Source organism: Phaenicophaeus curvirostris, chromosome 2, assembly GCF_032191515.1.
Source record: "Phaenicophaeus curvirostris isolate KB17595 chromosome 2, BPBGC_Pcur_1.0, whole genome shotgun sequence".
Taxonomy (NCBI): Eukaryota; Metazoa; Chordata; class Aves; order Cuculiformes; family Cuculidae; genus Phaenicophaeus; species Phaenicophaeus curvirostris.
In genome coordinates this window covers 72,498,967-72,511,516 of record NC_091393.1, presented here as the reverse complement: position 1 = coordinate 72,511,516, position 12,550 = coordinate 72,498,967, and the positions used below count along the sequence as shown (strand labels likewise).

General features: G+C 37.2%; 1 protein-coding gene across 7 annotated transcripts in view; it reads left to right on the top strand.

The window, feature by feature from the left end:
• BIRC6 (baculoviral IAP repeat containing 6) overlaps window positions 1-12,550 on the top strand; it is a 180,203-nt gene that overhangs the window by 54,565 nt on the left and 113,088 nt on the right. For 3 of the 7 annotated variants that reach the window (XM_069852461.1, XM_069852463.1, XM_069852458.1), the window contains exons 17-30: window positions 145-275; window positions 1,087-1,248; window positions 1,360-1,491; window positions 1,775-1,872; window positions 3,088-3,235; window positions 5,593-5,726; window positions 6,840-6,986; window positions 7,488-7,675; window positions 8,305-8,619; window positions 9,029-9,128; window positions 9,596-9,810; window positions 9,997-10,205; window positions 10,511-10,857; window positions 12,015-12,234. In XM_069852461.1, the coding sequence (XP_069708562.1) occupies window positions 145-275; window positions 1,087-1,248; window positions 1,360-1,491; window positions 1,775-1,872; window positions 3,088-3,235; window positions 5,593-5,726; window positions 6,840-6,986; window positions 7,488-7,675; window positions 8,305-8,619; window positions 9,029-9,128; window positions 9,596-9,810; window positions 9,997-10,205; window positions 10,511-10,857; window positions 12,015-12,234 (2,546 nt within the window). The remainder of the gene's footprint in view (window positions 1-144; window positions 276-1,086; window positions 1,249-1,359; window positions 1,492-1,774; window positions 1,873-3,087; window positions 3,236-5,592; window positions 5,727-6,839; window positions 6,987-7,487; window positions 7,676-8,304; window positions 8,620-9,028; window positions 9,129-9,595; window positions 9,811-9,996; window positions 10,206-10,510; window positions 10,858-12,014; window positions 12,235-12,550) is intronic. The other 4 variants (XM_069852462.1, XM_069852459.1, XM_069852465.1 and 1 more) reach the window with 3 other exon arrangements.

Below are 12,550 nucleotides of genomic sequence, written 5' to 3'. Positions count from 1 at the left end.
TAGTGAATAAAATCAGTCTTTTAGTACAGTGTTCATGCTGAGTGAGAGATTTTACTGAACTGTATGCATTTCGCTGAACAAGATATACAAATGAAGCAGTGAAAACCAGCATAATTGATTTTTTTTTTTCCTCTAAAAAATCAGGAAAAGCCATCTAGCAAAATTGAAGCCTCTAATTCTTCAAGAAAATCAGATAATCTGAGAGGCTGTGATTTACTTCAAGAAGTCTCTGTAACAATTCGAAGGTTTAAAAAAACTTCAATTTCAAAGGAAAGGTTAGTACCTGTTAATTCTAAAAAATATTAGCTTTACTTACACTTCTCAAAATACTTAGTTCTCAAAATAGCTCTGGTCAAATCACTGTTTCAAGTTGTCGTATTTTTGTACAGAAAATCCTGTAAATTGGGAGTTCAAGGGCACTGTGCTGTGCAAGCTGTGGTAGAATAGCACCAGGCATGAAATTGCATGTTGAGTGATTATATGTCTGGCTGGAAAAGGCAAGTAAGTTTTCTTGGCAAATTAGATAAACTATTTGGACAGATTTTTCTCAAGTTTCTTACAACACAGAGTATATTATTTGACAAAAAAAGTTTAGAACCAAACTTAGCTAACAGTGTTACTCAAAAAAATGGTTAAAGTCTGTATGGATTGGTACCACAGACCTAAGTATGAATAATAAATTCCTTAATTTGTATTACTGTCTGCAACACTAAAATGGTAACGCTGTCTGCATGGGCTTCAAGAGGTCACTGAAGCTGCACAGAGGTATGTGCAAATGGTTGCCGAAGAGAATTGTAGATGGTGGAAATTTGTTTAGGTTTAGAAGACAAGTTAATAGGGAAAAAAACCAAAAACTGAAGGTTGCTTTAATATACAGTAACTTTGGAAGTTTCGTGAGCAGAAAATAGAAAGATTTGGAATGTATACACAGGAAGTATCATATAAGCTTGTGTACTTGTTTTTCCTCTCTTCTAGGGATTGGGTTTTTTTGTTGCTTATAAGACAAGATACAAAGCTGGAGGGGCATTTTCATGGTAGAATGGCCATATTGGATAATTCTGTTTATTTCCCTCCCCTCCCTCCTAGAGTTCAACGGTGTGCCATGTTACAGTTTTCAGAGTTCCATGAGAAGCTGCTCACCACTCTTTGCAAGAAGACAGATGATGGTCTGACTACAGAGCACGCTCAGAGTCTTGTACTCGACACACTTTGTTGGCTGGCTGGAGTGTATTCAAATGGACCAGGAAGGTAAGAGAGAAATTGTGTTTAAATTAGTATGATGATTTCTCAGTATCGGCTCTGCTAAAATGAAGAAAGGTCTTATATGCTTCCCTAAAACATTTTAACATGTTTTTACAGCTCAAAGGAAGGAAATGACAGCTTGCTTTCTAAAACACGTAAATGTGTCTCTGATATAATACGTGTTTGCTTCTTTGAAGCTGGGCGGAGCATAGCTCACAAATGTGCACGATTTCTTGCACTATGCATCAGGTCAGTGCTGATTATTTACATATATCTTATTTTTGTATATGTTTATTTTATATATATATATAAAAAAATCTTGTGGGTTTTGCATGCAATCTGAATTTTATGCGTATGTTATTTTTTAACACTGAATTTATAAAGCAACAAGATCTGGAAGATCTGTTGGGAATAAATGTGATGGAGTATGACTGCAAAGAATGTCTATCTTTCCACTTCATCTTCTGGAGGACATTTCATATTTTGTTCTTAATTTGTTAAATATTAAAAGTGTCTATGTGTTTCTTTGTAGCAATGGCAGGTGTGACCCAAGTCAGCAGGGGTTTGGATCAGTTCTTCTAAAAGCTTTACTTGACAATATGCCTCTTTTGCCTGCTGCTGCAACAGGTGGTATGTATGCAGTGTTTGTTGTTATCAAAACACAGCAGTACATTTGTTTGGCATGTTTTGTTGGTTTGTCTTGTGAAATAAGAATTAAGTAATTGTTCAGTTAGTACTAACTGCTTTTTGGAGTGATCTGGTCAGGTGATATCCAAATAGGAAGTGTATATTTGTAGATGATGGAATTTTAAGCAAATCAGCTTGCTAAAAACAGAGTTCAAAGATACTGGCATTTTGAGGAGAGCTTATTTAAGTAAGTTTTCAAGAATTTTCAAAGGTATTCAGCAGCCAGAGATTCTGTTGGTATAAGTGAGTCGGGATTGTTTGTTAGTTCCAGGGAGCCTGACGACCCAACTGATGTCCAACTAGCAACCCACTTCTGTTACTTCTGCACCAAAAGGAAATTTTTAATTAAATCAAATTCCTTCCTCATCTTTGTTGCAGAATAATGGTATCTTAGCACCTTCTTGAAGCCACTTGAGGACAGATAGAATGGGAAGATGACTTTGACACTTGTGTTTGAGGTGGCAAGACCTGCTTTGCATTTTTCACAATATGACATTGTTGAATTGCATCTAGCTTGGCATCGCCAAGGGGGCTTGCAGGAAATTAGTTTGCAGTCCAAAATGCTAGTTGTTCTGTCACCCAGGCAGAAACATTCAACACACTTATTGAAGGTATGGAACGCGTAAGAGGAAGAAGAGGAGAAGGCTGAGGTTTGTGTTTCTTTATCGAACCACTGCACTATGCTCCCAGAACTGATGTGTAAGAAAACATTATCCAGCAAATACAGAATAAAGAAGGGGCAGTCAAAAACTGAGTATAAGAGGAAAGGATGAGTTCAGTCTAGGGTAAGGCTTGGTTCTGAAGGGATTCTTACACTAAGGGCTAGGCTAAGGCTATCAAGAATATTTTGATTGTTGTGCTTAGCAGAAGCAATGAAAGAAGTATATGCTAAGCTGTCCCTTGGGAACCTTTTTACTTTAGTTATGAATTATTTAATAGGAGAATTTGAAGTACTTGTGGAAACAAGTTATTACAGAAAGATTCTAAATTTAAGTCTCTCTAAAAAGGGGGAGAGTGCTTCCTAGTCTGTATTCAGTAACCATTAGATACTTCATTTATCAGTTCCATTGATTATGCTTCAAAATGTGCTTCCTGAGCAGAAAATTCACACCATGCTTCACCTGTTTGGTTTTTTTGTTTGTTTGTTTTTTAATGCAGGATCTGTGTATTGGTATTTTGTATTGCTGAATTATGTAAAGGATGAAGATTTGGCAGGATGTAGTACAGCTTGTGCATCATTGCTGACTGCTGTGTCCCGACAGCTGCAGGATCGGCTAACACCTATGGAAGCATTACTTCAAACAAGGTACTAAGAAATGAAATTGTTAACTTAAAACCCAACATACTAACTGTCCAATGCCATCATCTGGTGCTTTGAAAAAGGTTCACTGTAAAAAAGATGTACTTTTGCCATATTTGTTTGAGAAAGTATTAATTCAATACCGCTCTGAAAAATAGTACTCATTTTACTATCATGTACCACAATAAAGCAAGCAGAACTTGCAAGGATAAAGCCAGGTGGGTGTGTTACATGACTTGCAGCTTAGAGAACAATGAAAAAAGGATTTCAGACAGTATTTTAGGCGCTCTTGCAACATAGCAGGTTGTTTTGTGTCTAGCAAATCTGTCAAATTTCTACAGCCCGTTCCTGAAAGCATCTTTCTAAAGTAGTGGTGGGATGCAATTATTCTAAGTATTTTAAGCTTTTGTGTGTCTTAATAATTCTTATCTTTAACACCTAAACTGTCTCCTCCTGCTCATGTCTAATCTGAAATTTCTGTGCTGCAGCTGAAGCCATTTAAAGGTTGTGTCCTGTCCACTTTGGCGATAAAGGGCAGATTATTTCATTCTTAACAGACTTTGGATGGCTAGAGGATGTTTGTACCTTGACCTGTAGTCATTCTCAAAGCATTTCCTTGAGGTGTTTTCTTTGGTCCTCATCTTCCTTGTATTGTGGTACACAAAATTGTAAACATTATTCCAGTTCAGATTTCTTGGGAGTGAAACAGAAGAGGCGTTTTACATTGTTTACATTCATTACTGCATAGATCAATGTGTTGATGAGGTTTTTTTAAATTTTTGATTCATTCTTTGGTTTTTGTTGACATAACTTCTAAATCCTTTTCTGAAAAGTGTTGCTAATGCAGCTTAAAACTGTGCACCTGATCAATCCTGCTGAAGAATCAGTAAAAGGCACTGTCCTTATTGAAATACGTCTGGGTTAGACAGTATATATGTAAAGCCGTGCAATACATGCGAGTTCTGATCCTGTTCTACAGAACTTTCCCTTTTTAGCTACTATCACCGACTTGATTAGTTTAAGCAAAGTGTTTGATTTATTGTGCAAATAATCGATGTTAACATTGAACTGACTTATTTTATTGAGTTTGTAAGTCTGAGGTCTCAAACAGGCTGTGAAAGTACCTTTCTGAGTTCTGTCTGAGCTTTTTTGTATGTCTTGATAAATGCTTGTCAGTAGCATGTAGGACATGCTTGTAGAGCGACTGTCCTCTTAAAGTTGCAACCCTGTAGGTGCTTATAAGTAACTTAGTTGGGGAACGTGTTAAATGGGCTGACCTCTCATTCTCAGATTTTCTTTCCTTCTCTTTATTTTTTGAAGATCATAGCAATTATAGCTCTTTTGTATGATGTCATTTCCTGGCTAGCTACAGTCTTAACATTGTGCAGCAAAAAGCCTTGAGTCCACCCAATGTGGAAGCCTTTTAACATTCAGAGGAGTCTTGTTCTGCATTGTTGCTGATGTCATCATATTTGTGTAGATATTTATCCTTTTGTGACCACTCAATCAAAAAAAGACATTTAAACACTCCAGCCTTCTTGGCAGGCTCTTGCCGGTCAAATTGTGAAGAGTTAAATGTTTCTCACTTTTTTACCTACACAGATGATTGCTTTCTTTCTACTCCTGCTTAATAATTTGGTCTGATTTTCATTGTTTTCTTCTCTCATTAGTTGTTGATAATAGGTATTGCTAGACAAAAAAACTTAACAAACCCAACACTGATTTGGTTACTACTTTGTCTTTTCCGTTTTCTTCTTATAAAATCCTAATTGGTCTGGGATCATCATGTTACCTGAGCAACTGTAGTATTTTTTCCCCCTGCAGTACTGACGGAGTAGTAGTAGTAGTAGTAGTAGCAGCAGCAGCAGCAGTAGTGAGATTTTCTTCTGTTGAGATGTTCAAAGTACTCAGAAGTGTTGACTGGTATCCCTAGCAGCATTTCCTTTTTCTTCAAAACATCAAACTGAGGTGGAATTTCTTTTGCTGTTTTGGAAAACAGTATTGTGGTTTTATTGACTTGAGATAAATGTCTGGTTTACCACATGCAGGCATAGGTATTGCTGTGGCTAACTGTCTAATAAGCCTTGTAATTCCAGTTTCCATGTCTGAGTGTGTCATGTTTCTAGGACAGTACTACATCTTCAAAACGATAAAGTAACAAACAGTTACTTTGAAATGTCACCCAATAAATTACTTTAATGAAATATAACTAATTGATAATTTCTAAGATATTTCAATTGAATGAAAAGAATAATTTGGAATATAATAAATCCTGATGATTAGATACTTGGCCTTATTCTGTAAATAATTTAATATAAATTCTCATTATTTGACCAGTGCTGTTTGACATATTCCATTTGCAGATATGGATTATATAGCTCACCATTTGATCCAGTTCTGTTTGATTTGGAAATAAGTGGCTCTTCTTGTAAAAATGTATACAACAGCAGTATTGGAGTACAGTCAGATGAAATTGATTTGTCTGATGTTATATCAGGTATGTATGGCTAACAGTAATCTGTTGTAGAAGAATTGTTAATTCTTTGTATCTTCCTATTTTCCTTTACTGAAAGTGTGGTTTTATATTTTCCATCTGTTTTATAGCTGTACATAATGAAGTTCAAGATATTCTCATCCTTCGTGAGATATCTTACGATTCCTGTAGCCCTTAGGGCAAGAAAAAACCCTTCTTTTTTGGAATCTGTGCTTTTCTTATCCCATAGAAGATCTAAGAAAAGGCTAGAGATTAAACAAAGCTACTGTTATTCCCTTGGTTGGTCTCATCTAGGGAGTGTATGCCACTTCTGTTAAGCAGCTTCCTTGAGATGTGTTTTTACTAACTTAGACTAGCAACCATCTCATAGGCAAAGAAACCCAAATGGAATTTTCTGATGTTGTGAAGCTGCCATATGGCACTCTTCTACTTACATTTTGCAGATGTAATGCAATATTTTTTCTGTTTCAGAGGCACTAAAATATCTTAAAAGCCTATCTGTGTCTGTCCTCTCAGGTTAGTTCATAATTGAATCTTTAGGCCATGGAATATCCTAAGAATGAGGCAATTTTTACCTGTCAGGAAATTCTTTTCATAGCAAGTATGTTCATCAGTCATAGTGACTCCGTTCTTATTTTGTATGCCCTTGTTCATCTCCTTCCAATTGCTGCTTCCATACAACACCGTGAATTGGTTGGTATGTTGAATAATAGTCTAGTTTTTTATACTACCTTGCTGTATGATCTCAGTCCGCTATTTTCTTTCTCTTTCTCTCCAGTAACATCAATGTATTTTTGCAAGCTAATTTTCTCACAGTAAAGAAAGAACAGGGCATCCGTATATAATTTATTTTTGGAATTAAAGCTACACTATGCTTCTGCTGTCACATTTGATAGTTGACTTATTAAGATACTCTGTTCAGATTTGCAGCATCATCCATTTTAAAATATCCTTCCATTCATATTGCAGATGTGATAGTGTTAAGATTTTTGTTCCACACATGAAGTAATGAAGTATGTGGATTATATGTAATTGTCCCTTTCAACTCTTCATGACTTGAAATGACACTGTCAAGAAAACATTAGTTGATTGAGCAGGTATTTATTTCTCTTTCAGGAAATGGAAAAATAAATAGCTGTGCAGCTGCTGAAGGTAGTTTTACTTCCCTTACTGGGCTTCTTGAAGTTGAACCTCTGCACTTTACCTGTGTTTCAACAAGTGATGGAACTAGAATAGAAAGGGACGATGCAAGTACGTTTACTGGTATATACAATTTTTCATTTTTTTCCTACTTAGCATAGTTCCACAATATGATATTTTTAATTGGACATAATGAGCACTGTTTGGCAAACAGATTGCCTGTAGTTTTGTAAGTATTGTAAAAAATAGTTACTCTATGTAATGTTAAACTTCTTAAAGCTTTAAACAGGATTCCAAATTTATTAATCTGAATCAATTTCTTTGTGCTAGAGTGTATAACATACAAGCTTGGGTCATTACCTTGCAGTGTTGTGACCAAAGAATTCCAGGGCATTTGGTGGCTATTCTGTAATGAAAACGTTGCATGTATGATGAGTGTGCATAGTCTAAAAATCATATACTTTATAATTCAAGATTATGTTACTTTGTATTGAGAACTGGATCAAAGGAGATATTTCTCTTGCTTTTACAGTGCTCTTAACTGTTAGTAAGGAATTAAATTAAAGGTGTATTTTATCACTTCTCTTCTACACACATGTCTTTGTTTTGTTTGTTTCATGCCAGTGAGTACCTTTGGGGTTACCCCAGCAGTTGGTGGCCTCTCTTCTGGAACAGTTGGGGAAGCCTCGACAGCACTGAGTTCAGCAGCCCAGGTAGCTTTGCAGTCTCTCTCTCATGCAATGGCCTCAGCCGAGCAACAGCTCCAGGTGCTGCAAGAGAAACAGCAGCAGCTTTTGAAGCTTCAGCAACAGGTTGGAGGCTATTTGGCTATTTTTTAATGCTGTCTCTAAACTTCAAAAGCTGAGAAAGTAATCGCAGAGCTAGTCACCATGGTTTTATTTTTTTTCCCTCCATAGTGTATTTGATGGAGGAACAGCTCTGGGTCGAGGATCAGTCAACAAAATGCTGAGCATGTCTCCCATGCTGCTTTGGTCTTTCAGATTTGTTTTTGTGTATTTTGTGGGTGGGTTGGGAGTTTGTAATCAAAACTAAGTCTTCATACATAAGTATATGAGTCTGAAGTTGATAAAGCCCACTGAAATGAAAAGTGCAACTGCTGACCAGAGGAAATAGCAGTTATAAAGCCATTGTCGGTGTGAAGCTTGGATATGTTGACTCTACTTTGCTGTTCAGTTGTAGAGTTTTTATATTTTATGATTATTCTAGTTATTTAATAATTCGTTTTCCTCAGCAAGTGAGGTCAAATTGAATAGAATTTCATTTTTCAGTCTGTAGTTAGACATCCAACGTGTCTGCGTTGAAGGTATCTTGGATTCATTATATCTAGCTTTATAACGCAAGTTGAACTTGTAGTTCAGTACTGCTACTGTGTTCACAAGCAGTATTATCTGCTACATATACTACTTGATTTTCCACACAGAAAGCTAAGCTAGAAGCAAAGCTCCATCAGACAACAGCAGCGGCGGCAGCAGCAGCATCAGCAGTTGGTCCTGTTCACAACTCTGTGCCTTCTAACCCAGTAGCAGCCCCAGGGTTCTTCATTCATCCTTCAGATGTCATTCCACCCACACCAAAAACAACTCCTCTCTTCATGACTCCGCCTTTGACTCCACCCAATGAGGCAGTTTCTGCTGTTATTAATGCAGAGCTTGCTCAGCTTTTCCCTGGTTCAGTCATCGATCCCCCAACAGTTAACCTGGCAGCACATAACAAAAATACAACCAAGTCTAGAACGGTAATTGTTTTTCTTTGTTTTTCTTATAGAAACAAGCTTTATCAGAATCTAACTCGTACTTGAATGCTGCTAAATACCTGTTTATTTGGATAAGACGCATAAACTATGTCACTAAATTTAGACTGTATGAAAAATGGAGGACTTGGAAAAGCCACATAGAGTTGTTATAATGTCTCAGATGGTTTCTTACAGTTAAGCAAGCTCCAGCTATATAAGGAGTTATTAATCCTTTGAACTTAGTAGTTAATGTATTTTGGTTCTTGCTCAAATCTGAATTCAGTGAGGTGCTGTCAAAATTGTACGTCTCTAAATCATAAGAGGTTTTCTTATAGTCCTCTGTAAAGAACAGCTAATCATCAATGCATAGGTTTTAATGACTTAATCTTACTGATATTTTCCCACTCCTCAGAATCCACTTGGATCCGGTCTTGCTCTTGCAATATCTCATGCTTCGCATTTTCTTCAGCCTCCACCCCATCAGTCAATTATTATAGAGCGAATGCACTCAGGTAAAATTAGAATTCCTAATCATAATTTTCACACATTTTCTAATAAGTGAAATATTTTCCAGGGTCTTGAGTGAAGTTGCTTGGCTGCAGTCTCACTTGGCTTTCCAGAGACAAGTTATTCCTCAGTTTGCATTTCTGTTGTATCTGGAAGTTTAAGACCCAGCATTCAGTGATGTTTAAGTTGAAAAATCCTGGGAGCTGAGGAATATGTTGGGTCTCTGGACAGAGCACCTGTTCTGAAATAATGCATAAAAAGTGTAACAGCATAAATTAAATTGAAGCCAAAGTTTTCTTTTTAAAGGGTGCAAGCTGTAGTGAGAGATTCTGTGATTATGCAGCTATGTTTAACCTCAAATATACACCTTTTGAACAGTGTATGAACAATGGCTTTACTGTCTGAGTAGTGAGATCTCTTTGCTGCGTTGCATGCACTGGTATTTTAGGCAATCCATTTTTTTTTTCCCTAGGAGCAAGAAGATTTGTGACCTTAGATTTTGGAAGACCTATACTGCTAACAGATGTATTGATTCCCACTTGTGGAGATTTGGCTTCTTTGTCAATTGACATCTGGACTTTAGGAGAAGAAGTGGATGGAAGGCGACTGGTAGTGGCTACCGACATTAGCACACATTCGCTTATTTTACATGACTTGTTACCGCCCCCCGTTTGTAGGTTTATGAAGGTAAAAGGAGATAGACTGCATACTCTTGTCTTTTAAACTCTTGATATCTTTTAGTATATGAACTTTCTCTTCAGTTCTTTTCAAACCAGATGTTAGTTGTCTGTATTTTTTTTTAATTAATTTTTTAGTTGATGCTTATTTTGTTTTGATACAATTCTGTTACAGTATAGTTGTGTTCTCTTTCAGATCACTGTCATTGGTCGATATGGTAGCACAAATGCCAGAGCAAAAATCCCATTAGGAATTTATTATGGTCATACCTATATCCTGCCCTTTGAAAATGAGCTGAAACTAATGCACGATCCCCTCAGAGGAGAAGGTGAAGCTGCAAATCAGCCAGAAATTGACCAACATTTGGCAATGATGGTTGCATTGCAAGAAGACATACAGTGCAGGTTAGAAGAAAAAAAATATAAGCAGTTACTAGTTGTTTTAACTTAAAACACTAGAATATCATAATGTGATAGATGGGTTTTTTTCTTCCTATGATCTTATTCAGACCAAAGACGATTGTCTTTGTAGAGTTGTTACAGTGAATAACTATAGCAGTAACAAAGGCCACACTGTGGGGGTGTTTTTCAGTATCTATTTTAACAGTGCATTCAAAATGACCAGAATTTGTCTTCTGGCAGGGTGACTGTCAAATGTATTTCTCATTATTAATACCTATTGAATCGTGTATTGGCATGTTTCCCTTTAGGTACAATTTGGCCTGTCATCGGTTAGAAATCCTTCTGCAGAGTATTGACCTGCCACCACTCAATAGTGCTAACAACGCACAGTACTTTTTACGAAAACCAGACAAGGCAGTAGAAGAAGATAGTAGAGTATTTTCTGCTTACCAGGACTGCATTCAGCTACAGCTTCAGCTCAACTTGGCTCACCACGCTGTGCAGAGGCTCAAAGTAGCTTTAGGTGCAAGCAGGAAAACGCTGAAGGAGCAATCTGATCCAAAAGAGTTGATTCAGATGTCATCCACTGAACAGTTACGCACCATCATTAGATACTTACTGGATACTTTGCTTAGTTTGCTTCATTCTTCCAATGGTTAGTATTTTTTGAGGTCTTATTTTTGTCATGTTTGTAGAAACAATTTGCAAGTGCTTCTATTTTTTGATCTGTACTTTTCAATATAAAGCTTTTAAACTATTTTCAGTCATGTTTTATTATGATTTTAGTAGCTGGTAACATACAGCTTCATCAATGGTAAGCTGACCTAACCACTTCTTGCTCCTCAATAGGGCTAGGAGAGGGTGTCAAGGGTCCTGATCCCTTTTCCCTAGTCCTGGCTGCATATTCCTTTGTTCAGATAGTCATCTGATCCTTCTCTGGGCTGACTGAGTTTGCTGAAGTAACAAAAGACTGACCAGGCAGAATACTCATGTTGTTTTCTTAGGCAGAATCAGCTTGTGGAAGAATCTGTGAGATTTGAAGCCTTTACAAGACTGGGGATAGATTAAGTAGTTAGAAGTGGGGAGGGGAAGCAGAGATAGCTTCTGGGGGGAAATGAAAAACCCGGTATCTCTACTTAGTTTCGTGATTTCTAATATCCAATAAGGTTTTTTATTTCCTAATCTTGCCATTGAAAGAGTCCTTGGAGAAATGAAATTGAAAAGTCTGTGTAGGAGTGGTGGTTGGTTTGGGTTTGGTGTTGTTTTTTTGTTTTGTTTAGAAAAAAAAAAGTCAGAACATTGTTCTATTGATAGATAAGTATATGTCTTGTAATTCTTGGTGCCAGTTTGTTCAGAGTGTAGTAACAGGACAAGAGGTAATGGTTCTAAGGTGAAAGGGGAATATTTAGATCAGATACTGGGAAGAAATTTTTTACTGTGGGGGTGGTGAGGCACTGGAGCAAGTTGCCTGGAGAAGTTGTGGATTCCTTGTCTCTGGAGGTGTTGAAGTCCAGGTTGGATGAGGCTTTGAACGACCTGATCTAGTGGAAGTTGTCCCTGCCTGTGGCAGAGGGGTTGAAACTGAATGATCTTTGTGGTATTTGCACTGACAGGAAATTGATTTGGTTTTGACTAGTGGCCTGGTCTTTATGGGTTACCAACAAATTACCATGTCCCCATGGGTCCCCTCCTCCTCCCACCTTGTGCCAATTAGCCTAATCCTAATAGTCTTAAAAACTTTCTAAGAACTTTTGTCGTTTTGTGTTTTCAAGGCATTGTCTCCTTAAGTTACTTGTTCTCTTTTCTTACAAGGGCATTCTGTTCCTGTCGTTCTGCAAAGTACTTTTCATGCTCAAGCTTGTGAAGAATTGTTTAAACACCTGTGTATAAGTGGAACCCCAAAGATACGATTGTATACTGGCCTTCTGCTTGTTCAGCTTTGTGGAGGAGAAAGGTGGTGGGGTCAATTTCTCTCAAATGTTCTACAGGAATTATACAATTCAGAGCAGCTTCTCATCTTCCCACAAGACAGGTAAGGTATAGGTCTATATTGATACATTACCCATGGATCACTTAATTGCCATTGTTTGTAGTTTAACATTGGAATTGAAAATTGATTACAAGATACTTACCCATATAGTCCACTGATTTAAGAAATAGTCAAAAGAAAACACGCTGGACATAGGTGTCTGATTGCAGTTACTAATTGAACCTAGTTGGTGCTTGCACCATAATAAGTTGCTACTTTCCTTACTTGCAGATCTTTGCATACCTCAAAGGATTGCTCCCCAGTGTCAAAAATTGCCTTCTCCTTTGTCAGGTGTAAATGCATGTTCATCATAGAGTTG